The sequence below is a fragment of the Vigna unguiculata genome, chromosome 5 (genome assembly GCF_004118075.2).
Source record: "Vigna unguiculata cultivar IT97K-499-35 chromosome 5, ASM411807v1, whole genome shotgun sequence".
Lineage (NCBI taxonomy): Eukaryota > Viridiplantae > Streptophyta > Magnoliopsida > Fabales > Fabaceae > Vigna > Vigna unguiculata.
Window position 1 is genome coordinate 46,249,666 of NC_040283.1, and position 27,718 is coordinate 46,277,383.

At 34.1% G+C, this 27,718-nt stretch overlaps 4 protein-coding genes and 1 long non-coding RNA gene across 8 annotated transcripts; 3 read left to right on the plus strand and 2 right to left on the minus strand.

Moving 5' to 3' along the window:
- Positions 1-394: 394 nt before the first annotated feature.
- LOC114185718 lies at positions 395-1,965 on the minus strand. Its single transcript, XR_003604885.1, has 2 exons — positions 1,818-1,965; positions 395-810 (listed from the first exon to the last, which is right to left on the minus strand). It is a non-coding gene; the product is annotated as an uncharacterized LOC114185718 (long non-coding RNA).
- Positions 1,966-4,326: 2,361 nt separating this feature from the next.
- Positions 4,327-7,656, plus strand: LOC114185125 (peroxisomal membrane protein 13-like). Of its 2 annotated transcripts, none has more exons than XR_003604752.1 (5): positions 4,327-4,528; positions 5,011-5,244; positions 5,347-5,666; positions 6,262-6,472; positions 7,026-7,656. XR_003604752.1 is itself a non-coding variant. In XM_028072658.1 (5 exons), the coding sequence occupies exons 1-5, from the start codon at positions 4,504-4,506 to the stop codon at positions 7,248-7,250; spliced, it is 897 nt and encodes a 298-aa protein (XP_027928459.1). In that variant the 5' UTR covers positions 4,327-4,503; the 3' UTR covers positions 7,251-7,656. The 2 variants fall into 2 exon arrangements, 1 of the variants encoding a protein (XP_027928459.1); XM_028072658.1 differs by having other exon boundaries at positions 6,262-6,354.
- A 1,216-nt stretch (positions 7,657-8,872) lies between these two features.
- Positions 8,873-14,503, plus strand: LOC114183191 (GTPase-activating protein GYP1-like). The gene is made up of 10 exons (XM_028070118.1): positions 8,873-9,352; positions 9,754-9,904; positions 10,015-10,198; positions 10,842-10,912; positions 11,256-11,393; positions 11,468-11,559; positions 12,542-12,813; positions 13,155-13,240; positions 13,442-13,543; positions 14,090-14,503. The coding sequence occupies exons 1-10, from the start codon at positions 9,246-9,248 to the stop codon at positions 14,249-14,251; spliced, it is 1,365 nt and encodes a 454-aa protein (XP_027925919.1). The 5' UTR covers positions 8,873-9,245; the 3' UTR covers positions 14,252-14,503.
- A 106-nt stretch (positions 14,504-14,609) lies between these two features.
- On the minus strand, positions 14,610-18,035 carry LOC114183192 (pentatricopeptide repeat-containing protein At1g62350-like). Of its 2 annotated transcripts, XM_028070119.1 has the most exons (5): positions 17,709-17,773; positions 16,079-16,765; positions 15,559-15,886; positions 15,082-15,477; positions 14,610-14,965 (listed from the first exon to the last, which is right to left on the minus strand). In XM_028070119.1, exons 3-5 carry the CDS (start codon positions 15,850-15,852, stop codon positions 14,936-14,938), a joined length of 720 nt encoding a protein of 239 aa, XP_027925920.1. In that variant the 5' UTR covers positions 15,853-15,886; positions 16,079-16,765; positions 17,709-17,773; the 3' UTR covers positions 14,610-14,935. The 2 variants fall into 2 exon arrangements, with proteins under 2 accessions (XP_027925920.1, XP_027925921.1); XM_028070120.1 differs by lacking the exon at positions 16,079-16,765 and having other exon boundaries at positions 17,709-18,035.
- Positions 18,036-18,968: 933 nt separating this feature from the next.
- LOC114184962 (polyadenylate-binding protein-interacting protein 3-like) lies at positions 18,969-26,766 on the plus strand. 2 transcript variants are annotated; one of them, XM_028072398.1, is made up of 15 exons: positions 18,969-19,290; positions 20,795-20,958; positions 21,041-21,202; positions 21,758-21,894; positions 22,063-22,253; positions 22,990-23,167; positions 23,284-23,514; positions 24,247-24,374; positions 24,502-24,568; positions 24,678-24,711; positions 24,959-25,272; positions 25,382-25,522; positions 25,836-25,931; positions 26,019-26,075; positions 26,380-26,766. In XM_028072398.1, the coding sequence occupies exons 2-15, from the start codon at positions 20,823-20,825 to the stop codon at positions 26,407-26,409; spliced, it is 1,902 nt and encodes a 633-aa protein (XP_027928199.1). In that variant the 5' UTR covers positions 18,969-19,290; positions 20,795-20,822; the 3' UTR covers positions 26,410-26,766. The 2 variants fall into 2 exon arrangements, with proteins under 2 accessions (XP_027928199.1, XP_027928200.1); XM_028072399.1 differs by lacking the exon at positions 26,019-26,075.
- The last annotated feature ends 952 nt before the right edge of the window (positions 26,767-27,718 follow it).

Genomic DNA, 27,718 nt, shown 5'->3' on the forward strand with positions numbered 1-27,718 from the left:
TTAAAAATTTATTGTTATACATTTATTTTTAAAATAGAAAGGAATTAATATTAAAATGTTCAAAATATTCACACTTAAAAAATAAACTTCTGTAAGTATGTCGTAAAAGATATTAATGTTAATAAATAATTTTTAAAATATCATTTGTACTTATTTACAATAGAGAAGAGAAAGAAAAAAGTGTTTTGAAAATGTTTTCTATCGTTAGATAAATGAATACAACTAAAATAAGTATAATGTATACATAAGTATAAGTATGTTGCAGGTATAAAGTTAGATAATGTAATTGTTTCAAATATATATCCTTACTACTGATACATTATTTAGAATATTATATGACCTTACTTCTGCTCAGATTATAATATTGTTTTTTTATAAACTGGTGTGCCAAAGCAAAAGTAACTATTGTTTCATTCTGAGTGATTTATTCAGCAACTTTTGTCACAAAAACTATATCGTTAGCACTCGTTGAAAGTTTGTCTGAGAGTGATTTATTATGGTTGGTTACTCGGCAAGATAATGTGGGAAGAGATCACGTGCAGAAATTCATTCCGAAGATTATTTATTTCTCTTTGAATGTCATCCTTCTCTTCTGAATTTCCTATCCCTTCTCTTCTGAATTTCCTGAATTCTCTGCGGGGCGTTATAATGTTGTTGTAGCTCAGTATATTCTTGATCCCGCAAATGTGCAATTTTACGTAAGTGCTCTATCCCACCTAATAGTTCCCGAACAACTTTCCGTTTGATGGATAGCAAAATCTACATGGAACGGGGGAGGAGGTTGAGGTTGGTCGCCTGACATGACAAAACCTAATAAAACAGCAATCAAAAATAATTAAAACAAAAATTAATTAAATGAAAATATAAGAATACATAACACAATAACACAACACTGTTCTGTTCTGCATATAAGTGAATCATGGACTCTTGTTACAAGAGCTAAGTGGCACTGATCTGCTACAATTCACAACTCAACAATGAAACAAGACTCAGCAGTACAGTAATAATCAGCAGACACAGTAATAATCAGCAGACACAGTAATAATCAGCAGACACCATCCAATATGAAATAGTTTGCAATTTCAAATGAAGGCATAATCAAGGCAGCGCTGTGAATCAAATATAACCCACAAATATAACCCAGTGCATTTAGGAATGTGAAAACGGGTCAGTCCGACCTGATTTTGGTCCGTTTTATAAGGATCGGGCCGGACTGACCCAAAATGGTTAAATGGGATGAACTTTTGAGCCCGACCCGCGGGCTTTTTCATCTATGTTAAACTTTTAGCCCAAAATCAGATTTCAAATATGACAACAAAAACAATCCTGCAATGTATAATAAAACTGATCACAAAACAAACAACCTTACTACAATATATAAATGTACCACCACTAGCGACTATACTGCATTAATACAATAGTCCATCAAATTAATACAATAGTCCATCAAAGTTCAAATAGATTGAAAAAATGAAAAAGACATATAAATGACGTTTTGCTCTCTGCAACGCAAGTCATCAAGGTCACTGCTGCAACAATCTCCCCAACATCAAACATTGGTAGGGATGCCTCAATCAAAGAAATGGTGATGTAGCTCTAAAAAAAAATATCTTAAGTTTGCAAGTCAGCTTCAAAGATCAACATGACAATCAACATGACAATCAACATGAATTTATGGACATGACAATCAGCATGACAATGTCAGAAAGCCAAGCCAAAACAGAATGTTCAAGGTTCAACTCAACATTCAACACAGAAATCAACTCGAAAACTCAAGCAATCAGGATCAGAAACAAGACAGGAATCAATAAACTCACAAGAATTGGTAAACCTCGATCTTGGCCAGTGGATTTTGCTCTCGCACTAGAATTTCAAAATCTCTTCTTTCGGGTTTATAAACCAAACCCTAGGTTAAAAATTTCTCTATCTATTTTCGTCAGAAGTGATTAAATGACATTCATATTTTTCACTAAAATGGGTCCCGCTTTATGGATTAAGTCCAAAAGTATATGGCCCGTTTAACTCCTCGAAATTTCGAGATTGGCCCGTTGTGGGTGGGTTGGGTTGTGAGTGTGAGAGAAGTAAAGTGGGTTAATGCGTTTGGGCAGTGGGCAGAATGTATATATATATTTTTAAGGCTTAAATATAAATTTGATCAATATTTTTGTTGATTTTATTTAATTTGGTCTCTATTTTCGTTTTACGTTTAATCAGGTCTTCATTTTCGTCAAATTATGGTCAATTTGGTCCTTTTCACTAACGTGTTTAAATAGTTAACGTTTTTGAACAGTACATGCCACGTGTCAGCTTTTGGTTTTTTTGATTTTTTTTTAAAAATTTTTTAAATTTTTTTTAAATTTTTTTAAATTTTTTTTTAAATTTTTTTAATTTCAAAAAAATGATCCACGTGTCAAGTCACAATTGTGCCACGTGTCAATGCTAGTGCCACGTGTCAGTTTGTGGTAGTATTATTTTTTTTGTTCAATTTAGTCTCTATATTCGTTATTTTTGTTCAATTTAGTCCAAATTTTTATTAAAATAAATCAATTTTGTTCTTTTCAAATTGACACTAAATTTAATATCTTTTATACAAATTATATTAATGTCTTTTCTAAAATTAACCTTTAAATTTATTATTTTTTAAATTCAATTATAAATTATTAAATTTAATTATAAATAGAATAAATTCTTATATTTAATTTCTAAATAGAATATAATTATTTAAAATATTATAAGAGTATAATTATTAATTTTTTTTCTAATATTTATATTCTAAAATATTTTTAAAATTGATATATAAAAATATTTTATAAAAATAAACTAATATTTGTAAAATTAACATTTACATATAAAATATTTTAGGATTTAATATCTAAAATGCAATAAAAATATTAAATATTTTAAATTGAAATGTAAATTTTACAAATGTTAATATATATTTTTAAAATTTTAATAATTATATTTTAATTATATTTAAATAATTATATTCTATTTAACAATTGAATCTAAAAATTATATTCAATTAATAATTAAATATTATAATTTATAATTAAATTTAAAAAATAAGTAATAATAATGTCAATTTTAAAAATCAAATAGTTTTATTTTAACAAAATCTGGGACTAAATTAAACAAAAATAACGAATATAGGGACTGAATTGAACAAAAATAACGAATATAGGGACTAAATTGAACAAAAAAAAAATACTACCAGAAACTGACACGTGACACAATTGTGACTTAACACGTGGACATTTTTTTTGAAATTAAAAAATAAAAAATAAAAATTCAAAAAAACCAGGAGCTAACACGTGACATGTATTGTTCAAAAACTTTAACTATTTAAACACCGTTAGTAAAAAAGACCAAATTGACCACAATTTGACAAAAATGAGGACCTAATTGAATATAAAACGAAAATAGGAATCAAATTGAATAAAATCAACAAAAATAGGGACCAAATGTATAGTTAAACCTATATTTTGAAACAATTTAGTACGTTTTTTTTAGATTATTATAAACCATTAAAATAATTTAATGATATAAAGAGTATTTTATTCAAATTATTATCTAAAAAAATATGGAAGATGAGTTAATACAACAATTGTTTGATCGAAAAGAAATAAAATAAAACTAATAATTGATAAATAGATAAATAAAATATAAAAATATATGTGAAAATAGCATAACAGACACATTATTTTATGATCTGATTTTACCAAATTTTTTAATCAAATCTCTTGAACTATTTTCTTTCTTTTTAAGTGATAAGGAATTTGTTGTAGTTGGGAGCGACAATTCTGCATTGGCTTTGGAAAATATGGTTTTCTATCTGAACGATTTGATTAACATTGTCTCTCTATCAGTAAGTATACTATATAAAATCATTCTTCCATGTGAATGAACATTGACATACCGTATTCAAATACTAACTTGTATTGAGTTTAAATGCCTCTTACACATATTTTATATTCTGACTTCTACTTAATCCTGAATCTTTAATCATAATCTTGAAATTAAAGAAATAGAATCAAACTATTCGAGTACTAGAATTAATAGTAGACAAATTTTAAAAACATCTGACATTACAAATTGATTTCAATTTTTAATAACATAATATATCGCAAATTGCCTATCATTTTTTTATACCAATAATAATAGTTATTTTAACTTTATTTTAAAAAAATTATTAAATCTTGTAATAGAATGAAAATTTATCTGTGAATTAAAAAAGAAAAAAAAAAACATTTGATTGAGATTTGGATGAGATGAGATGGAGAAATGCTTTACATAGGTGAAGGAGTTGGGTCCCACCTCAGAATATAGAATAGAAAAAAATAGAAGATGAAAGAAATAAAGAAGGTGCTGCGAAACAAAACCCGCCCCCTTCTTCGCCGTGTAATTGTAAGGCGAAAGCCACCCGAATCGCTTGGCTTTGGTGCCAAGAACTGAACCTCTGCATACACAATCTTCTTCTTTATATGCCTTCTCTCTGCAATTCCCATGGAACCTAACCCACAACCCTCAGGTTCGTTTTCCTCGCTCAATTTTACGTCCCACACTTTTTTTTTTTTTTTATTTCCTTCATCGCCATGTTCTCCGTTTTCTCCAAACCCTAAAATCCTACGCATTCCACGTAAATAACAATACCTCCCTTTTGTTCCTTCCTTCGATCTGTTATATCATTGATTTTCATCAACCGCTTTTTTTCTATATAAATTGAAGCATGTGTACTCTGAATATTCTGAAAACGAGTATGCTTTCTGTTGGCCTCAGACTGGAATCGAATCATGCTTTGATTATATTCTAATTTATTTTCCCAACTTGCTAGTTTTTATTTTTGTGTTTCTAATTGTTTGAAACAGCTTAAGTTCACCTTTGCTCACCTTTCTCAAAAGGGCTTCTTGTTATTGATATATACGAAGTATGGCGCTGGAAATTCTTACGAACTGCACTTTGATATCTGAAAATTTTATGATATTTTGGCTGTGTGTAAATTTTTTGTGGCAGCAAATGGTCCTCCGCCAAAACCCTGGGAACAAGCAGGTTCCTCGTCTGGCCCAGCGCCTTTTAAACCCCCGTCAGCTGGCAATACGAGTGATGTAGTTGAGGCTTCAGGAACTGCGAAACCTGGGGAAATTGTTTCTGCTTCTGATAGGACTGCAGCTGTTAACAGGAATTCTCTTGGGAGGCCCGTGCCCACAAGGCCGTGGGAGCAGAATTATGGAAATAGCACATATGGAGGTGGTTTCTTCTTCCTTGTTGAAAAATGTTTCGTGATGTGAACTTTTCTCTCTGCTTGTGTATTTTAACGAACCTTGTTAATTTTGTTATTGTAATATGCAGGATATGGTTCTACAATGAATTATAATTCTGGATATGGAACTGGGATGTATGGATCCTCTTATGGTGGACTAGGAGGAGGAATGTATGGATCTTCTTATGGTGGGGGACTTTATGGTGGTAACAGTATGTACAGGGGAGGATATGGTGGTGGCATGTATGGGTCGTCCGGGATGTATGGAGGGGGAATGTATAACAGTGGCTTTGGAGGTCCAATGGGTGGTTATGGCATGGGTGGTGGACCTTATGGAGATCAAGATCCCAACAATCCATTTGGTGGCCCTCCATCCCCACCTGGATTTTGGATTTCTGTCCTACGTGTGGTGAGTGATATGATACTTTGGTTAGTTTAGTTTTTCTTCCATAGGGGTGATTGATGAAAATGAAGAATGGTCATTGTTTCTCCCGATTTGGTTTGCTAGATTAGTTTGTCTGTTAAGTCATATTTAATTCTTTACCACTGGCAACTTCATGTTTGTGATTGTTTGTTGGTTGACCCATTCATTTTTTTTGTTTGCATGCCGTTGTGCTAAAAGAATTCAAATCTTATGTTTCAATCTTGTTATTAGTTAGAGTGCCTATGAGCCAAGTGAGACAATACGGTATGATAATAAGGGTAATATCAGTGTTTGTTTAATTGAGTTAATTTTTTGAAGAAATATTTGCTAATTTTAACCAATTTATGACAAAGCTTCTGAAGAAAATAACTGATTCCAAACATTCTGCTAATACTTTGTAGCTGGGAATTATTGGTCTCTAGTCAAATTTCTATTAGTTAAAGTGCCTGGTTATCATAAGCAGCATAGGAATATTATATTTAGGTACATATATAAATATGGATATGATTTTGTTATATGTTATATGTTATTTAAAACTTTTATTTTTGGCATTTGTTGAATTCATTTCTTCTATTGACAGATGCAAGGTGTGGTTAATTTTTTTGGTCGAATATCAATACTCATAGACCAGAACACACAGGCTTTCCATCTGTTCATGACTGCACTTCTCCAGGTTTTTTTATTCGTCATTGTCTTTTCATTTTACGTAATTTTGTCTATTTGCTAATTGTATGCCCAGCTTCTATGGCTGTTGGAACTTTGGAAGAATGATATTCCAGTGAAAAAGGAAGGTCAGATATGTTTTTAATTGCTTTGGAATTTTATCTTTGGGGAGGATCTCCTGTACAATGATTTTGTTTTTTTTACATAAAGTTGTCTAAAAAACTGATTGGTGGAATTGTTCTCCTTTGGATATTAACAATGAGATATACTACTGTCAAATTACGAGAAAGGTTATACAAATGATGCATTCTCTTTCATACAAAATTTTAGGTCTTTTTGGTCTCGCATGATGAATAATAACCTATTCCGGCAAAACCAATTTGAAGTCCTTACCAGCTTTTCTAAAGACTCAGTTTTTATAAGTAACTAAGTAATCTTGTCCAAGCACACCGATTAACGGCTGTTATTTCCTCAGGAAGCGCTCTACCTTGTGTAATATTTAGTTTAATGTAGCAGTAAGCCAGTTGGGTATATAATGTAACATTTTCATTGCATTTGTTGAACCCATTTGTCTGCAGCACAATGCTAAATCTGGGAACACATTCTATATTATATAACACTTTATTTTCTTGTGTTATGAGCGTAGTTTAATTTAAGATGATTTCTTGATCTCTAATGCAGCTGTTTGATCGCTCCGGTTTATTGTATGGAGAGCTAGCTAGATTTGTGTTGCGCTTGCTTGGAATTAGAAGTAAGTCCAAGAAGGTTCACCCACCAGGTCCAAATGGACAGCGGCTGCCTGGACCATACAATTCTTCTGGAGATGTAAATTACATTGAGGCACCAAAGGCTGCTCCAAGTGGTGGTTCATGGGACAATGTTTGGGGAAATGACTCCCCTCAATGATATGTTGAATTTTTTCTGCTAAAAGAGATCGTCCAAATACATTGAAAAGATGAGACAAAAGCATTCCACAAGAAGATACTGAAGCTGCAAAGTCGTGTATATCCCAGATTTTAAGCTCAGTTTCCTGTTCTGTTTGTTTGCGTTGGTCTTGATTTTACTGGAAGGGGATCTTAAATAAGATACCAACCCTGCATTATACCTTGTAAGTGTTTTCTGAATCTGCAGGATGCTTATATTTGCTCCCTTATATGTATTATTTTGTATTATAACCTTGTTAAGATTTTGTGGGGCCATTCAAGTACGCTCCTTTTCGTGTAGTTGTAGCGTGACTTCAGATTTGCTTTACGTATGGATGTGCCATACATCGGTATGAGTAATAAAGTCTATTGTTAAATTTTTGGTTTAATTGCAGTTTTAATACGAATGGTTATATGATGCATAATTTTGATTCTTCATTAAGTTTTTTTTGTTGGATTTGGTTCTTTCTTTTATTGTAATAGTTGCAATTAAATAACTCAACATATCCCAAATTTCGGTCGCCTTTGTGCGAACTCATTGATGCCTAACGTTAGGCACTGTAGCGAGGCAAACGTTAACATCACATTACTGAAGACATTTTTATTGTTCGTTTTTTAGAAAAATACTAAAATGAATGGGTTTTACTTCATATTAAAGATTCCCATTTATGATTTTGAAGGTATCAATATATTTTTATTTAATAAAAAAGTGTTTTTAAAAAGTATACTTGAATATATTGTACTGACACTTTTAAGAAGATAATGCATAATGTTCATTCTTTAATGAATTGTTATTGGATTTAATCGTTTATTTTATAATGGATTCAATTAAATCCTTCCGTTAAAATTGGTCCAATCTAACTTAAGTTTTGGTCCAATCCTTCCATTAAAATTTCTCATTGTATAATTCAATTTTTTTTTTATGTTATACAATTTAGAATTCATCGTTCAGAACGTGTAATCCTTAACTATACTAAAACTCGGACTATTATTTTGGATTAAAGACTTCTAATAAATGAATTAAATTTAAAGATGAAAAAAAATAAAATTTACAATCGAAATAACTATTTTCTGTGATTGAAAAATGATATATTATAAAATATGTGTTAAATTTTGTAGTGAAAATTATTTTATAATTTTTTTAAAGTGTTTAAATTTAAATAACTTTAATATATACACTTTAAATTACCTTTCACATACAATAATATTTTATTCAAGTTTTTGCTACCAATAAATAAAGGGAGTAAAGTATAAAATCATGAGGGCGTAAAGCAAAATTCATTAGACTTCTAACTCCGTACTCTATCCCACTTTAAACTTAATTTTCTTCATTTTGGCTGCGAAGTGAACGGAGGAAACGTTAATAAGAAAAAAACACTTTTATGGGCTCAAGTTATTTAAAAAAATTGCAAAAATTATGGATTCCACTTCATGTAATGAATCTCATTAAAATTTTATTATTATACTTTTGGATATGTTTTTATTCATAATTTTTAAGAAAAATACGTTGAGATATATATTTCTAACACTTCTTCAGCAAGAGGAGTTGATTAACAACTGTTCTGTTGCAGTATATAAGCATTTTTTTTTGTAGTTTTCAAACATTTTAGTATAAAACCAAACCGTGTATTAAAAGATCTGTCAGAAAATGATATTGAGTATTTGTATGATTCAATCTGAAATTTACATAGAGAATTGCCAGATTCAAGTTGTGGATCTCTGTTCTCTTCTCTCGCGCACACGTGTATGAAGTGAGTGTTGATTAGCGAAGAGGAAAAACGAAGAAAAAAACATGATTATGGATTAGTACCAAAAGAAAAGAAAAAAGAGAATTTTGGGAAGCATTGATTCATGAACCATGATGTTGCTTGCACGCACAGATTCAGTATAGTCACTCACTAGCTCTCAAAAGATATCAAAGTGTCACTAATAACTATCAAGCAAAACAAAACACGGATTCCATTCTGAGAGATCAACCATGAAGAACGACGACGACAACAACAACAACAAAGCCGAACGCAGCAAAGACGCTGCCGTGGGAATCCCAGATTCCCGATTTAACCAGACCCTCAGAAATGTTCAAGGGTACCTATCCTCCTTTCTTCTCTCTACTTAGTAGTTGCTTTTAATTTTTCCTCATAATTTTCTATCAAGAACTCACGATCTCCAGAATTTGGCTGCCCGATTTGCTGATCTTTACTTCCTAATGTTTTCTTCCGTTTGATTTAGAAAACCCATTAGAAATTTTGAATCTTTTTGGCATAAGGATCACGAATTTTCGATGGGTGAAATTCTAATACACCGTACTTAGGAATGGTTTATGTGCGTCTGGTGTAACCACCCCATTTTGATTTGATTGTGATCCGTTCAATCAAATTGGGTAGCTTCTTTTCGTTTTGTATGGATTGTATACCATATACAATCAAATTAAATATACCATATACAATTGATGGGAATTTATAATTTTATATTCTTCCTTTGTGAAGGTTACTCAAGGGTCGTAACATTCCTGGTAAAATATTATTGAGCCAGAGGGTTAGTTCTCCAGATTACTCAAGCTTATCCTCACCAACTTATACAAGGAGCTTCTCATACAGTGAAACTGGAACAAGTGGCCTCACATCTGAGAGAATAGAGGTGATTTTAGTACATTCATGTGTCATAGTTGTATATTGTACTCACATACATATCTCTAATTTTCGTGATGGGTAGCAATTCATCAAGTGAAACCTCTATTCTTAACACAGAAGCAAGCTCAGAGTTCAAGGAAATCATTTGGTTCTCTCAATGACAATAAGTTGAAAGTATCAGCATCCAATGTACAGAGCCCGTCCGAAGAAGTACAGAAATCTTCATTCGGTGCTAGAGCTACAGATTCTGCTAGGATATTAAAGTTCACTAAGGTGCTTTCTGGGACGATGGTTGCATTAGGTATTATAATCTCTTCATTTCCATTTTTTTTTATATCAGCAATGACTGCTTCTCATTGCTCCTTTATATTCTGGTGGAAGTGTCATATTTAGCACATCCGTGTTCCCATATTACCACACTCATGACACAGTTGCCTTTGCTTGTATGATTTTTTAATGGTAAGGTTCAAAATAGTTTTGCAAGACAATGTGCGTAGTTCATATACCTTCTACCCCTTTGTTGATGCCCCCAAAATGTTGTAAATATGTCAAGCATCCAAGTTTTTTTTATAAAACATCTTTTTGAGAAAGAGGAGAAACACAAAGTGACGAGGATAAGAAACCCTCTGGAGCTAAAAATTACTGGAAAATTGAACTGAGAGCATGATGCATTGAGGACAGCGTGCAAGTATTCTATACCTACTACATTGGTAGGTGCAGAATTGGAGTAAAGCAATGAAGATTTTCAAGATATAGTCTTGTATTTTCAGTTCTTAACACGCAGTTCTATCAACCCCACATAGTAAAGGCCTCAATTGGAAACCACCCTCGGCTTCTTAACTGCCAAAACCGTATTGAGAATTAAGAATATCCAATTACTTTTCTATTTTTCAGCAATGAACCAATGATGCAGAGCTTATATTTCTTCCTCATCTATCCTGTAGAGAAATTGCGTGAATTATCTTGGAGTGGTGTTCCAGATTACATGCGTCCTACAGTGTGGAGACTTCTCTTGGTAAGCTCTGTGATCGTAAGCCATTTATCTTACTCAAGCATGTACTTTCATGACAGTTATCAGTTGTACTTTGGAGTTTAGATTATACTTTATATGGATATGTATATTCTTATTTTATTTTGGCGATATGTGATTCTTTTTTATAGAAATAAAATCATTGAGGGTAAGTTCTTTCATAGTGATGTAGGTGCTGCATATATAAACTATAAACAAGGCTACACAAAAAAAATTGAGTATTTACCCTATGATGTTTTCTTGTTAAAAATTACATAGATTAGTTGCGTGTTTTCTATGGATACTTTCTTTTCTTATTAAAAATTTAATGATGAACTTCGGAGTCCAGGGATATGCACCAACTAATTCAGATAGAAGGGAAGGAGTTTTGAGAAGAAAGCGCCTTGAGTATCTTGACTATATTTCTCAGTATTATGATATTCCTGATGCAGAACGCTCGGATGATGAGATCAATATGCTTCGCCAGGTATTCTTGATTATATCATATTCCTAATTGGATTAGTGGCAAAAAATAAGGTTCTTCATTTTTATGATTGTTAGATTGCTGTTGATTGTCCGAGAACTGTACCTGAAGTGTCATTCTTTCAGCAAGAGCAAGTTCAAAAATCATTGGAGCGTATTCTTTACACATGGTTAGATACTACTGATATCTTGTTTCTATATGTCTGGTTTCATTTTGAGCTAGTGTTCTTTGTTGTAAATTTTTTTGAGGTGTAAAAAGGCTCTAAGCTTTCACTTTATTTGAGCTTAAAAGCTACTACAAACTGAAAATTGAAAATAAGAGCTTTAAATTTAAAATGTTTGGGAATTTATAATTCTATAATTTTTTGAAGTTTTAAATATCTTGTATAGTGTGTTCATTTTGGGATTTGAAATAAAGTAGGAAAAGGAGAAGTACAGTCACAAGCTCCTAAAACTAGTTTGTTTGGAAGAGAATCCGAAAATAAGTTGGTCCAAACACTAAATTAGAATGGGTCTTTCTGCTTCTATTTTTTCAGATTCTGTACTCAATCTTTTTTTTTTACACTAGTAACAGATGATATTATTCCATAGGTTAGCAAATGACATGAATAATTTATTATTATGTGCCATAGTTAAGGAAGCTCGATAAACTTGTGGTTGTGATATACATAATGAATTAACTTCATTCACTTTTGGATGGATCATATATTTGTTTCCATTTATCTTATAAAATGATAACCTTGATGGAGACTGTGAGTAGATTCTGTTCTTCAAATGGTTTCAGCATTGGAAACCAGAAAAAAATGGTCCAAACTACCTTATGATGCATATTTATTGCACTTTCGGAACATACTTAGAATAACTGCTATGATATTGTATTAATAGTAGTTTAGATCAATAGCCTGAGAAAAGAAAATAGGAAAAAAAAATGATAGAACCACAGTAAACCTTTGTGATCTAGCTTTCCCATTTTAAGTGCATCACTCAGTTGTCAATTGGATAGGTAGTCATCTTTACCCTGATAAATACTCTGGAACTCTTTTTCTTCTGGATTATCCTTGTTGAACTGATTTTTTTTCTCACTAAGTATGCTATTGTTAGAAGCTTTTTTTTTTTTTTTTTTACTTATTTGGTTTCCTGATTGTCTTCCAGGGCCATCCGGCATCCTGCAAGTGGATATGTTCAGGGGATAAATGACCTTGTCACGCCATTTTTAGTTGTTTTCCTATCAGAATACCTAGAAGGGGCCATAGATAATTGGTCAATGTCTGGTTTATCTTCGGATCAAATCTCTAATGTAGAGGCCGACTGCTATTGGTGTTTGTCAAAGTTGCTTGATGGCATGCAAGACCATTATACATTTGCTCAACCAGGAATTCAAAGGCTTGTTTTTAAGTTGAAGGAATTGGTCAGGAGGATTGACGGTAACCTTTTCTCAGGACTGCTGTTTTTTCTTCAAGTAATAATTGCATGAACTTAAAGACTCCACTTTTGAATGTTTAGAAAAATATAACCACATTTGACTAATTATCCTGTCACTCTATGTTAATGCTCTCTCTTGTTTCACTTTGCAGTTATACCGAGAGAAAATAAGAATAAAATTGAAAGATAAAGCAAAATGAGTAAATAATGACTTGGTTTTTTGAACTGACTAATAAAATGAAACAAAATTTCTTTAAAAAGATAACTGACATTTGAAATGTGGAGTATATTATGATTCGAATATCTCAAATTGAATCCGATACTGAATTTTGAGTTCCACCAGATCCTGTTTCAAGCCATATGGAGGAGCAAGGACTGGAGTTTCTTCAATTTGCTTTCCGCTGGTTCAACTGTCTTCTAATTCGAGAGGTTTGCTTTCAACTCCTTTTTTTTTTTCTCATAAAGTACGATAGTCTTTTCCCAAGAAGAAGTGCATGCATATTTTATAAATTGGCTGCACATCAAGCCTCAAGAACTGGTACATTTAGTCAGTAGAGAAATTCTAAACTACAAAAAAATAGGCATAATTTTATGCTTTTGTTGACTCTGATTTCTGATTTATGCAATTAGGTACCCTTCCATTTGGTCACACGTCTTTGGGACACGTATCTAGCTGAAGGAGATGCCTTACCAGACTTCCTTGTGTATATATTTGCCAGTTTTCTTCTAACGGTGAGTCAGCATACTTTGGCCTTTTCACCAATACAACTTATTTGAATTAAATTTCATCCTGTAGCGAAGAAACCGAGGGGTAGTATTTGTTGGTCCATTTCCCTCTTGTACATTGCAGTAGGTAATGGTAATTATGATTTTCATTTTTTTTTTGACAGAGTACACTTGTCTCTTGCACCACTTTTATGCTGTTAGAAATCCCTTTTTAGAGATGATTGTGTTATTTTAGAAATCTCTTGCTCCTCTTTTAAGCAGAAACACAATTGTGATCTATTATGTTTTCTTACTGTTATAATATAGTATAATCTTACGTTTTAGATGCTAGTTAAATAAATGTATTCTCTGGTTTCTGCTTTCACTTCAAAGCACACATTCTGGTTATGCTTTTCGCAAGTACGGTTTATTAGGTTGTTTATGTTTTCTATTTCTGTCACCATTTCTACCATAGCCGTTTTAGAATAAACGTATATTATCTGTTTTATCAGTAATATTGATTATGTGTTGTAGAGAATGAACATGGTCTAATCTCTATGACTGTTTTATCAGTGGTCAGAGCAGCTCCAGAGGCTTGATTTCCAAGAATTGGTTATGTTCCTTCAACACCTTCCAACAAAGAATTGGACGCACCAGGAGCTGGAGATGGTACTTTCTCGTGCGTTTATGTGGCACAGCATGTTCAACAGTTGTCCCAGCCATTTAGCTAACTGATCAAGGAAGCAGTTGTGATTTTTCTGTATTTAGTCACTCAGTTTTCTGGTTCTTTCCTCACTTCACATCCCATCTTTTTCCCCTTTAGTGTGAGATGAACTAATTTTTTTAACCAATTTTTTCCTGTATTTTGCCTTGTAATATCTTGTAAAGGAGAGACAAAATAATCAGAAGAGAGAGAGAAAGGCTTTTTATTGTATTAATTTTTTTATATATGCATATTCTAGTAATGTCAGCAGATGATCATAGTTCCTTGCCATTTCTTGGTAGAAATCATAGCATATGGTTTTCAAATTCAATTATATTATGGAATTGGACCTCATTCAAAAAAAAAAAAAAGGAATCCACACAGTAATCAGATTTGTAATACAATGATAAAAGGAGAAGTGTTTAAATACAAGTTTGTTTCAACAGGATTGTTTGTATTTTCGTTGCCCCACACCCTAATATTACTGTATATAAACGTTATTCTCCAAATAGAAAACTCCAACTTTCAAATCAATATCACAAGCACTACTTATAACACGTGAAAACATCATCATATTTATGAGGTACAAGTCTACTACTAATGTTTTTACATGCCAAGAGCATATACTGATCACTATAACCTAAGATTTCAATTCAAGTTCAATTTTGTGTAAACAAGAGCCAACAACACCACCCTGAAGCAGAAGCTGCAAAATTTCATACAAGATCCACACGTCTCTTTCTGGGCTGAACACAAAAGAAAACACATAATAATAATAATTATTATTCATAAAATATATATATATATATATATATATATATATATATATGCTCACGAATGATGTCCGTATGTATAATCTTACTTTATCTTGTTGAAGTTGTTGAAGGAATTTATCAGGAAACTCCACATAGTGAAAACAGTCTTGTTTGAGAGACTCCACCAGTTGTTGATGTTGCTGTTGTTCGTTTCTTTCTAAATTTGTGATGAGTACAGTGAAAATGAACTTATCGGGGGAACAACCCCATTCCTTCATGGACCCGTATATCTCCATCGCCTTCTCCGTCATCCCAGCTTGCAAATACGCCCCAATCATCTCACCGCACATCCTTGTGTCCGGTTTCAATCCCTTCTCCGAAACTTGAGAGAAGAGCTCCTCCGCCATGTCGATTTTCATGTTTCTTCCGAGCAACAGAATCATGTCGGCGTAGAGTTGCAGCAGCGTATCATGCCCCACCTCCTCGCGAATGAAGTGGAAAACCTACGGTATAAATTGAATTAAAAAAATTAGATTAAAAAAAAAGTCATCATCATTGAAAATGAAAGAGACAGTGTGAATTGCCTTGAGGGATAAACTGAGTTCGTTTTGTCTTAGCAATTCGTCGAACAGGTTTAAGGCGTCGGGTTTCAAAAGGCGTGAGAGTTTGGCGTCGAGAACGTGGTCCGGGGATTTGGCGAGTTTAAGCGCGTGAATGACTTGAATGCTTTCTTTGGAGAGTATCCTTGTGCGCCGCCGCGCTTTGTAGCCTGAACGGAGGCCGCATACCGTCACCGGTCTGTTGTAATTCAAATTTGACGATGAGAACCGCCGCTCAGAACCCCATAGCGCAACCCTCTCAGAGACTCTCAAAATCATTTTCAATATAAGGAGGTATTCGAAGGGACTTAAACTACACAATTAAAAAAATAAAATTACTCCTAATAAATTTGTAGCGTCAAAAGGTTAAAAGAAAACTTCAAAAATTCAGGCACGAGATTGACGAGAAAAAAATACTTCCCACAAAAACGACTGTAACTGCTATTTCCAAGAAGCATTTAAAGAGCACTATACATTATACACACTATAAAAACAAAGAAATTACCCGCATAGCAGCAAACAAGCCTAGGTCAATGAGAAACTCGTGGTTTGTGGGGGGAATTTTTACCCAGGTACCTCCTATTCTTCCCCCGCCCCCTCTTCCCCGTTCCAATCACAACCAAAGTACTAATCATATTTGTCTACCCTCACTCCTTTATAAATCAGAAACACACATTGGCAAAGATTCTACGAGGACTTGCAGATTGGGAACGTCCATATCTCTGATCCGAACTCCCGAAGCATACAAATTATTTGGCATCCACTCCCTACATTGCCAACTTACTTGAAGTTCTTTTTCTCTCAGAAATAAACATTTACCGAAAATTTCAGTATTCCAAACCCTAGAAGCAAGAGAAAAATCAGAAACTGAAGTACCGCGATTTTACACTAGGCCATATGGAAACCTACCCTAGAGCACAATGATTGGCAGTTGAAGTTCGAACTCGAGATTCGTGCGGCGTAAACTATAGCTAGTTAGGGATGTCAAAACGGGCCAGTCCGGCCCGTTTTGACCCGGCCCGATTTTGGCCCGATTTATACGGGCCGGGCCGGGCCGGCCCGCAAGGGTGAAACGGGTTACACTTTTGAACCCGGCCCGCAAGCTGGCGGGCTGGCCCGCGGGCTTTTTTCCATATGTTACATTTTCAGTCCAAAATCAGATTTCAACAAAATTATTGCAACAAAAACAACCCTGCAGTATATAATATAACTGATTACAAAACAAACAACCCTACAATATATATAAATGACATTTTGCTCTCTGCAAGTCATCAAGACACTGTTGCAACATCAATAACAAGTCTGAATTAGAGTACTTTAGGCGTGGAGCATTACCAAAGTGCAAACAGTTACATAAAAAAAAACAGAAGCATTAATTATGGATGAGAGGTTGTATAATTTGTTTGGCAACATGTGCTGCAGAAGCATCTAAACCCTCCAAATCAATAGGACCATCTTCTGAAATCTCCCCATCATCAAACCCCGGTAGCATAGTGTTACAGAGAAAGGGGTGAAGGGAATTTTTACTTGGTACAAGGGAGGCCTATGTGGGTTTGTAGCGGTCAACAACACAAGCCACTATTGTTCTAAGTAATTGGAGCTAGAAGAATGCAGGACACTCAATCACAAAACGAATTAACACCAAATCAGATCCAATTACTCCAAAAAGTACATTCCATATAAATAACACCAAATCAGATCCAATTACTATATCCAATGTACTTTCATCAACCCTAGAAACCGCGAAAACGAAACCTCATCAAAAGTGAAACTACAAATGACTTAAAGCGCACGAGTTCATCTGAGATAGGCGGGGATCTTAATGCGGATGAATAGCATACTCATAACGTAGGCGAGGACGACGGAGGAGACGCCGGCGGAGGCGTAGGAGACCTTGACGGACTTCGCGCGGTTGCGATCGAGCGCGAGATCAAGGAGAATGATGCCGATGCCGCCGAGCACGAACATGAAGCCGGAGGAGAGGCCTTCTATGATGTACTGCCCGTTACAGGAACAACAACCACACATACACCATAACTTCCAATTACAGGACACCAATTTTAGGGTTACGAAAATCATAAATTTAGGTTACAAATTGAAAGAAAAGGGAACCAGAACGCAAATTACAAACAAACCTGTGTTCGTGGTGGTCGTGGCGGTCGAAATCGTTCGTCAATCGCAGTCCGATGGTGGCGCTGCTGCCCCTGCCAGCGACGTGGTGGATGTCACGGTGGAGGAGAAAGGAGACGCCGTGAATGGCCTGCACTCTGCCTTCGTGTTTCTTGGCCAGCGACGTGGGTGGAGGAGAAACGAGGGTGCTCTCTTCTGGTTTCCCAAAACGCGGGTGGTGGAGGAGGAGGAGAAGAGAGTGTGAGAGGAATGAAGGAATAAGTCTGGCAGTGCCAGAGTAGAGTAGAGACTTCAAAAAAATTAAACACTCCACCCACCTCCTGCTACACTGCACGTGTTATTTTTTTATTCATTAACTTATACGGCCCGGACTGGCCCGTTTTGGCCCATGGGCTGGCCCGACGGGCCAGCGGGCTTGACGGGCCGGGCTGTCATGAATTGGTGGGCTAAAATTTTTGGTCCGGTCCATATTTTTTCAGTCGGGCTGACGGGCTGGCCCATCGGACCTGACCCATTTTGTCATCCCTACTTTAAGTTTATGATATTTTTACTTATTAAAGTTAACATATTATTTTTAAGAGAAATTAATAATGTTTAACTATTTTTATTAGTTTAGTCTATAATACACAAATTAGATATATATCGAATATATATCCAATATATTTATATATTTATTTAAAAAATAAATATATATATATATATATATATATATATATATATATTACAAAAATATATAAATAATTTTTATAAATATAATAAATATAAGATTATGTTTTTTAATCAAAACTAAAATCACACACATTAAAATTATAAGATATATATCGATATATTTATATATTTATTTTAAAAAATCAAAGATACGTGATATATATTAAAAAGATATACAAATAATTTTTGTAAATATAATAAATATAAAATTGTTTTTCGTGTGAATCAAGATTAAAATCACACACGTTAAAATTATAAGATAAAAAATTATAAATTATTACTGACTTATTTTGTAAATTAAATATTTTATTTAATAAATATTAATAAAATATCGTACAAAAATAGAATTAAATCCTTGCCTTTTGCATGCATGGATTCATTAAATATCTATTTGCGAACAAAATAATATTAAATAGATTAAACGGGTAAGTAAATCACAGTAATGTGAGATTTTTCTTTTTTGAATTGTATCTATTAAGATTAGATACGGTGAATAAGTTTTTGGAGGACATAAATACATGTAATTGAACCATACGATACGAGAAAAAGGCCCACGATACTCCCAACCGCAGCCGATAATTTCTTGATTGTCTTTTGGGTGTTTCTGCTTCGTTGCGCTCTCGCTTCGCACCTCCCTTCAAAATCTCAAAAACCACTCTCTCTCTCTCGATCACGCCGAGAGAACCTAACCAAACCGAACTCCTCCGCCGTCTCTCTCTCTCTCTCTCTCCGTCGCCTCGTCCGGCCACCGCGCCCTCCCACCGAAGCAGCCCCTCAATCGCCGCAATCAATCCCTAACCGACACAAACTTCCTTCTTTAGCTCCTCTTTTCAACCTCTGCCGGAATCCGTCAGTTAGGTTCTGATCAACCTCTTGCAGGTGCGTTACTTCGTTTCCAATTCCTTCTTGCCTTCTTCCTCTTTCCGTTTCTCTTTCCAATACCTCTCTGCTTGCTATTTATTTCTATGCATGCTTGGATCCTCTTAAAACAGCTCGTAAATTAGGGTTTCCACCTTAGGAGAAACCGCAGTTTCCCTAGGAGGACCACAACGAAAGATTTATCTCCGCCTGGGGAACTGTAAATAGGACTAGCTATAGTTTACGCCGCACGAATCTCGAGTTCGAACTTCAACTGCCAATCATTGTGCTCTAGGGTAGGTTTCCATATGGCCTAGTGTAAAATCGCGGTACTTCAGTTTCTGATTTTTCTCTTGCTTCTAGGGTTTGGAATACTGAAATTTTCGGTAAATGTTTATTTCTGAGAGAAAAAGAACTTCAAGTAAGTTGGCAATGTAGGGAGTGGATGCCAAATAATTTGTATGCTTCGGGAGTTCGGATCAGAGATATGGACGTTCCCAATCTGCAAGTCCTCGTAGAATCTTTGCCAATGTGTGTTTCTGATTTATAAAGGAGTGAGGGTAGACAAATATGATTAGTACTTTGGTTGTGATTGGAACGGGGAAGAGGGGGCGGGGGAAGAATAGGAGGTACCTGGGTAAAAATTCCCCCCACAAACCACGAGTTTCTCATTGACCTAGGCTTGTTTGCTGCTATGCGGGTAATTTCTTTGTTTTTATAGTGTGTATAATGTATAGTGCTCTTTAAATGCTTCTTGGAAATAGCAGTTACAGTCGTTTTTGTGGGAAGTATTTTTTTCTCGTCAATCTCGTGCCTGAATTTTTGAAGTTTTCTTTTAACCTTTTGACGCTACAAATTTATTAGGAGTAATTTTATTTTTTTAATTGTGTAGTTTAAGTCCCTTCGAATACTATTTTGTGATTACAATTACAGTCACTTGTACGAAAATGTATACTTTCCACCCGATTCTCTACTTTTCCAGTGTGTCAGATTTTTTTTTTCTGTTTATTCTTTAACATGTGTCATACTATACCATTAACTTTTATACCGTACCTATACCATGTTCACGGTCACCATTTGAACAATTTTTAGTTATTCAGCAAAAATTAGGTTTAGTGTTTAAAAATTTGCCCACAAAATTATCTTTGAAATGTTGATTTTATTTTATCAACTTGCATATGCATTGTTAGAAGTGTGTTCATTTTGAATGAGGCATAATTCAACTATAATAGCCAAAAAAATTGCTGTCCTAGTTGCATTATATTCTAGAAATAGACTTGTTCATTACAGTCAATCACTTGAAAATTTGTATTTTCATGATTTATCCAATGGCCACCAAATAGCTTTGTGAACTTGACATAACTATAGTGCTATTACCATCAGCAGCAGTTCCTCTTCTGTAATGTTATTTTAGAAAATCAGTTGGATTTCATAAATTTTTCCTTGAAATCTTATGTAAGACCTTTGGGTTTTCTTTTTGGTCTTACGAATATATATTTATTTTTTCTTTTGTTATAATTTCCAGATTAGAGGGGCAGGGGCTGTAAGTGAGGATGAATCTACAACAACCTGGGCAGCCCAAATCCTCCAATGGATACGGCCGCCGAAAAACTGAAAGAGAAGGGACAATTAAATCTGAGAATAAAATCCTGTCTGGCAAATTAAATGCCAGCAGATTAACAAATACAGGTAAAATTTGGAGCTGTGTAATGTATTATTATTTATTTGTTGCTGCATTCAGAATGTTGATATTTTTTGTTTGTTGTCAAAGGTGCGGTGACTGGCAGTAAAGGTGGCAATTACGAGAGTCCTTCACATGATCGATTAGTATATGTAACAACATGTCTTATTGGGCACCAGGTGGAAGTCCATTTGAAAAATGGATCCACGTATTCTGGAGTCTTTCATGCAACAAGTGCAGAAAAAGATTTTGGTATGTTCTGTTGTATTTTTTATTGGAAAAACGTGTTTTAGTCTCTGTACTTTCAGTTAAACTTGGTTTTAGTATTTATAATTTCTAATTGATGAAATCTATCCTTTAACTTCTGAAAATAGATTTTTGGTCCCTCCCAACTAATTTTGTTGGTGACAAAATCACATAGTGGAGGTACAAAAATAACATCTTTTAAGTAGTTGAAGAATTGATTTCATCAATTTAGAAGTATAAGGACAAAAACCAATTTTTACTTAAAGTATAGGAGTAAAAACACATTTCTCCCCAATTTTATTGATTTTGGTTGTATTGTGAAGACTATTGTCTTATATTGTTTCACAGCTCCCTGTAGCAAAATCGATAAGCATGCTATTTAGGGAAATTATGCTTTTTAGAATATTTTGTTATTTCTGTTTGGTTTTGTCTTATTTTAATAAGACTTTGTTTTAAGAGTTATTGCTCAACTGGGATTTCACTAGCTTCTTCTAGACCTCTATCTGAATAAGCTTCTGCTGCTGTTTTCATAATTAATTTTATAAAATGATCATATTGTAGGAATCATTTTGAAAATGGCTCGCTTAACAAAAGATGGTTCGTCACGAGGACAGAAATCTGGTGCAGAATTCGTCAGCAAGCCCTCTCTGAAGATTTTAATTATACCTGCCAAAGAACTTGTCCAAGTTACAGCACAGGTTTCCTACTTTTCAACTATTTGGAATGTGGTAGTTACTAAGCTAAGGTTTTTGTTGGAATGCTGTATGCTCAGCAATGATTTTGGAGAATTTAGATTAGGAGAAGTAGCTTTTAACACATTGTTGATTTCTTTGCTGATAATACTATTCGTGTTTCAATCATGGCAGGATGTTGCTATTGCCTGGGATGGTTTACCTAATGAATCTCACCATGATATGCATCAGGAAATCATGGTTGATTCATTGATATCTCAATCTCGTCATGTTGAGCCAGGGAGAGAATTAAAACCCTGGGTACCTGATGAAGATGATCCACAATGCCCAGAACTGGAAAACATATTTGATGGCCATTGGAATAGGTTGCTTGTTTTTTATAAAATAATTTTGTGAACAGAATAAATATCAGTTTTTCTTGACACTTTGACACCCATTCGGACTGTTAGTTGCCTTCATTAGTACACCATCTTTTCAGTATACAATAAGAAATTTCTTTACAAGTGTCCAGCTGTAAGTAGTAGATTTTAGAGTGATATCTTTCTCCAAATTTCATTGACAACACTTCTCCTTTTATTATCAACACTTCATATTGGGTATGTCGAAAGAATAAATACTGGAGACGAAATAAAACCTCCTTATAGGTATTGACATGTACTTCCTGTATTTTTCTTGATGACTTCTAGAACCATATTTCTGGTTAGGGTCCATTCACCTTGCTTTCTATAATAATCTAAACCCTTTGTTATGAATCTGATTTTAATAAAGATTGAGGGTTTATAGGTATTCTATTTGTTTTCTTGTGTTGCTTCAAGTATAGTTTTGAGCTTTCAGTCCATAATCATTTATGGAAGCTAACAAATGTTGCCAAAGGAATTATTAAAAGATCATTGGCACACAATTGATTGAGATTATGTTCTTGATGTAGAAAAAGGAAATAGGATTTTTTGTGCTATATCCTTAATGATTAAAAGAGGCTGGAGTGAGTATAGGAAGTTAACTAAAATACCATGATTATAATTTATACACGTATTTTTATCTTTAATTTACTAATTTCAAAATTTGCACAGAATTAATGATTTTTTTTTTTGTATTTTTAAGAGGATGGGATCAATTTGAAACAAATGAGGCATTGTTTGGTGTAAAAAGTACATTCAACGAGGAACTTTACACAACAAAGCTTGAAAAAGGGCCTCAGACAAGAGAATTGGAAAAGCAAGCTTTAAGAATAGCAAGAGAAATTGAGGGTGAGGAAACCCAAGATCTTCATCTTGCGGAGGTTAGCATGGTTTCAATACTTATCGTTCTTTATTTTCATTGCTGCTTGTAAATTTCTGCTGTTTTTTATTTAATTGACTAATTGAATTCAACGACCTACATAAATTTTCTTAACAGGAAAGAGGCTTTCACTTGCATGAAGACTTTGATATTGACGAAGAAACTAGATTCTCTTCAGTTTATAGGGGTAAACGTGCTGATGACAGTGGATTTGATGAGGATGTACTGTTTGAAACGCGCAGTTCTGATACTTTTGGTGGTGTATTTGGTTCGGTTGTTAAGAGGTCTAGTGAAATAAGTGGTGGGAAAGGAAATGATGGAGCTCGAGCATTGGCAAATTCCTCTGTGGTATCACCTGAATTATATTTAATTATTCATACTCTACTATTACGTAATTCTTAATCGTTTTTCATTGTCACATTTACTGGCTTGTCCTTTTTTTTGTCTGATTAAATACTGCTGTTAAGTTTTCATATAGATTATAGATATCACCAATGTCATTCCTATGTAAGACTTTGGTTGTTGTCACCATAGAACCCAGTTTTGTAAGGCTAAATCAGATCCCAAGGTGTAAATTGTTAGAACTACCATATTTTATGTGTGTACCTTATTTTAAGTAAATAGTTTCTTTTAGGTTTTCTTGCATTCTGAAAATCTTTGGTTCGGCAATTCTATAAAGGTAATTGCTTATTTCAATAGAAGCTCTCTCAAAATGTTTGCAAAAATAAATGATTATTTCTTGAAAATGAGCTGTACCAAACGTGTGTTCAAGACAATGGCTTGCTGTCTCCTACTTGCCTAGAAAATATTCGTGAAGATTCTGGTACATGACTATTATTTTAAATGACACATTTGTCACTAAGTTCTGTTTGAACATGTCCTATCAATCCCGAGTCTTGTTATGCTTACGAAATTGGTACAACATGAACCTCTGATTGATGCAGCTGAGTCTTGTTGGGGAAAAATGTTGATATGAAACTATTCCTTTTTTGGAGTTTTTGTCCTTGTCTCTCCCTCCTCTTATGAAGTAATTATTTTACTTTCTAAACTCACCTTAGTACTTGTTAATTATGTGTGCAGGATCACACGCAATCATCTCAGTCAAGTACTAGTGTGGATTTAAGCCGCTCTGGTTCTTATGATCATGCTAAGCAGTTAGCATCTGAACTCCCTGCCATGAGCTATTCATCAGTGGATGGGGAAAGCAGGTGTTTGTTACCCTTTTCTCTTCTGTATATACATTCTTTCTTTGTTCTGTTTTTTATACATCAATTTTGAACTTGAAAAAGAATTAAATTCTTCGTTATCGTGATTTTTAATATGCAAAATGTACAGGATTCTGGAGAACTCAATTAGTAATCAACATGGAGACAATGATACTACCAAGGAAGCAAGTGTGATTGTGAGTTGAAGTTTGTGCATTATCTCTTAAACTTGTGTCTAGGAAAACATCTCATGAGAGAGATATTAGTTCTAACACTCAAAGTCTTTTTTTTCTTCAATTGATGCAGCAAGCTGAGGATGTTCAACTGTCAAAATCTGAGGGTCTGTGAAATCCTTTTCTTAGCTTTCTTAAATTTTGTGGATTTAAGATGTTGTGCCTGAAATGATGCAAATGAAGCAACCATTTTCATATTATTGATTATTCTGTCTATTGTAAAGGAAGTGCTGAAGCTTTCTGTTATTACTCTTCATAAGTGCTTCTGAATGGCAGCTAACCTACATTTCAATTTGGTGGCTGCTTCTTTCATAAAACATGTATTCCTCTAATCTTTGGCAAATTGTGGCGCAGATTCACAGGGACCACTCTACTTGAAGAAGGATGGCTCTGATAAAGGGGTATTATCTCCTAATGCTAGCTCCTATGCCCCTTCAATTCATACTTCATTAAAAGCTCATGAAAAGATGGGATCACATGGAGATTTAGTTGAGGGTTCAGCAACTGGCAAGGTTAATGGGGAAACAAAATCTGTAAATTCACGTGGGACCCCATATGTGTCAGATTCAGTTGGAGTCCCTGCAGCATCTTCTGGTCCTGGCTTATCTCCAAGCTCATCAGTTGGTTCACTGTCTTCTGAAAAATCAACTCTGAATCCCAATGCAAAGGTATGGAAGTTCAAGCCTGACTTTTTGACAGAATATTTTTTTCCCGCAATCTGGTTCTAGTCTTTTATGTTACTGTCACATGTCTGAGTTTGCCCTTTCATGTTGTAAGGAATTCAAGCTTAACCCTAATGCAAAGAGTTTTATTCCATCACCTGCTCGGCCTCCCACTCCAGTGTCCGATGGTTCCTTCTATTTTCCAACTAATGTAACTACTGTACCAAGTATGCCAGGCATGCCCATGGGTATTGGAGTAAGTCATTTGGTGTGCATTTATTGAATATATAGAAGTGCATAATTAGGGAGTGAATTTACTTCTCTAAGGTTTATTGCATATCCTAGTCGCACGTTATTGCAGGTTATAATTTTCAGTTTGGGTATCCAATCTTATGGTGTTTTAAATTTTTGCTAGTTAGTTAATCTATTTGAGGATAAAGATTTCATTTTGCTGATTGCGTAAAATAGTTTGCAAAAGAAGTTATGCAGAATTGTTGGGCATGGCTTAATAATCGCCTCCCAGCCTTGGTTCTGTTAATAAACTTGATTGTTTTGCACATGTCTTGCAGATTGGACCTACTTTTGCGGGTCCACAACCTATGGTCTATAATCCTCAGGTAGCACCAATGCCGTCTCAAGCATATTTTCATCCGAATGCACCACAGGTATAAGATTACACGCATTATCCCTCTGTTGACTGTTCCGTAAATATTGGTGCTTCAGGGCAATTGCTTATTATAATCTGATTTCAGTATGGACAGCTCCTTGGTCATCCTAGGCAAGCTTTATACATGCCGAGTTACCTGCCCGTAAGAACCCTCGTGCTTAATTTTTTTTTTAAAATTGGTATTTAATTGATATTGCTCATGTCTTGAACACTATGGGCAGATAAAATATAAAACTATCTATTTCAATAACTTTATACATGGTTGATGCTCCACCTTGATGTGTCATGATGCTTGTTGGATATTCTTCTTTGACACGTACCTTGGTGGAACATATCAAACTGAATTTGAGCAATCTTATCTGTAGTCCTATATATACACTTTTGAGGAAACTTTATCTGCTTATTAATGTTCTTAGAACTCGATCTTCTGAAATAAATATTTACAGGAAATGCCATACAAGGGACGGGACTATTGACGACTTGGCTATTAGCATTCTTGTTGGCAAGTCAAACCCTTGCTTGAAAAGAATAAACAAAGTGGTTGTCCTGCTAAGTTTTAAACGAGGATATCTGCAGCTGATGCGAAATCTCTAAAGGCATATGTTATGATATTTGCCAAGTTTGCTAATTCTGGGATATAATTTTATGACCTTGTTTTAACCCATGCATATACATCTTTTGGGGTTTCTCAGGCTTTGGTTGTGTAATAGATTATCTCAGATTCACCTTTCCCATCCTTTTTTCTCCCTCTTTAAATTCAAAGCTTACTTCTTTTAACCTCAACTGCCATTTTAGTTGCTGTAATGGTAAATTTCTTTATTTTATCGATTTAATGCTCGTGCCATTTTTAACATTAATGTGTCTCATAAACCTGATAATCAAGGGTAAACAAATCACTGGAAGATAGTCACTACTATTGTCAAAAACGTATACTCTGTTCTGGTTGGAAACTCTATTAGGATTTTTTTGGTCAAACAAAGGGTGTGCCTTGGCAAATTATTCAGTAATTCAAAATTGTTTTTAACAAATCGGCATTTTGTGGATAGTAGTAGTGGAAGCTTAGTTTTGCAGAAAAAAAAGATAGCACTTAATTTAATGGTAATGAGGCAGAATCTGTTAATTGATTATTCTAATAGCTCTGTAGCGCATGCTTTCGAAGAATAGAAGTCCGAATTATGTAATAGTAATTTCAATTTATGGATAAAGCGTAGTTCTCAATAAATAATGTAACCCAATTTTGTTAGAAAAGAAACTGTTTGTTTAGCGCAGTCTCGTTTAGTGACATGTTTCCAAATCTACTGTGAAGAATATTCAACTATCTTTTAAATAAGAAAATATTGGAAAATTCAACTAATTTTTTATCACAAAATATAGTGTGGCTAAATTATTTATTAACGTTGCACAAACTGTCAATATTTCACAAGTTAAATTATTTATTATAAATCTAATTATAATTATCGAAGAGATTTTATTCATATGAATTAACATAGCTTATTTGTTTTAACTTAAGTTCAGAATAAATAATTTGGAGACACTCCCAATTTCGTTCTCTTTTAATTATAAATTCTTAAAGCTGTTGTCTTTTCCCTCCTTCCTTTGAGAAATGTAATTCTAAACTAGTTGTTATTATCTTTCCAATTTTATCTCTAAGTTTTATTTTGAAAAGAATAAGGCAAAATATATATGCAATTAAAAGAATAAATATATTGATAAGAATAAAATGACAATAGTTTGAGAGATATTTGAGATGAGAATTTTATTATTAGTTGTGGCGACGATGTATGT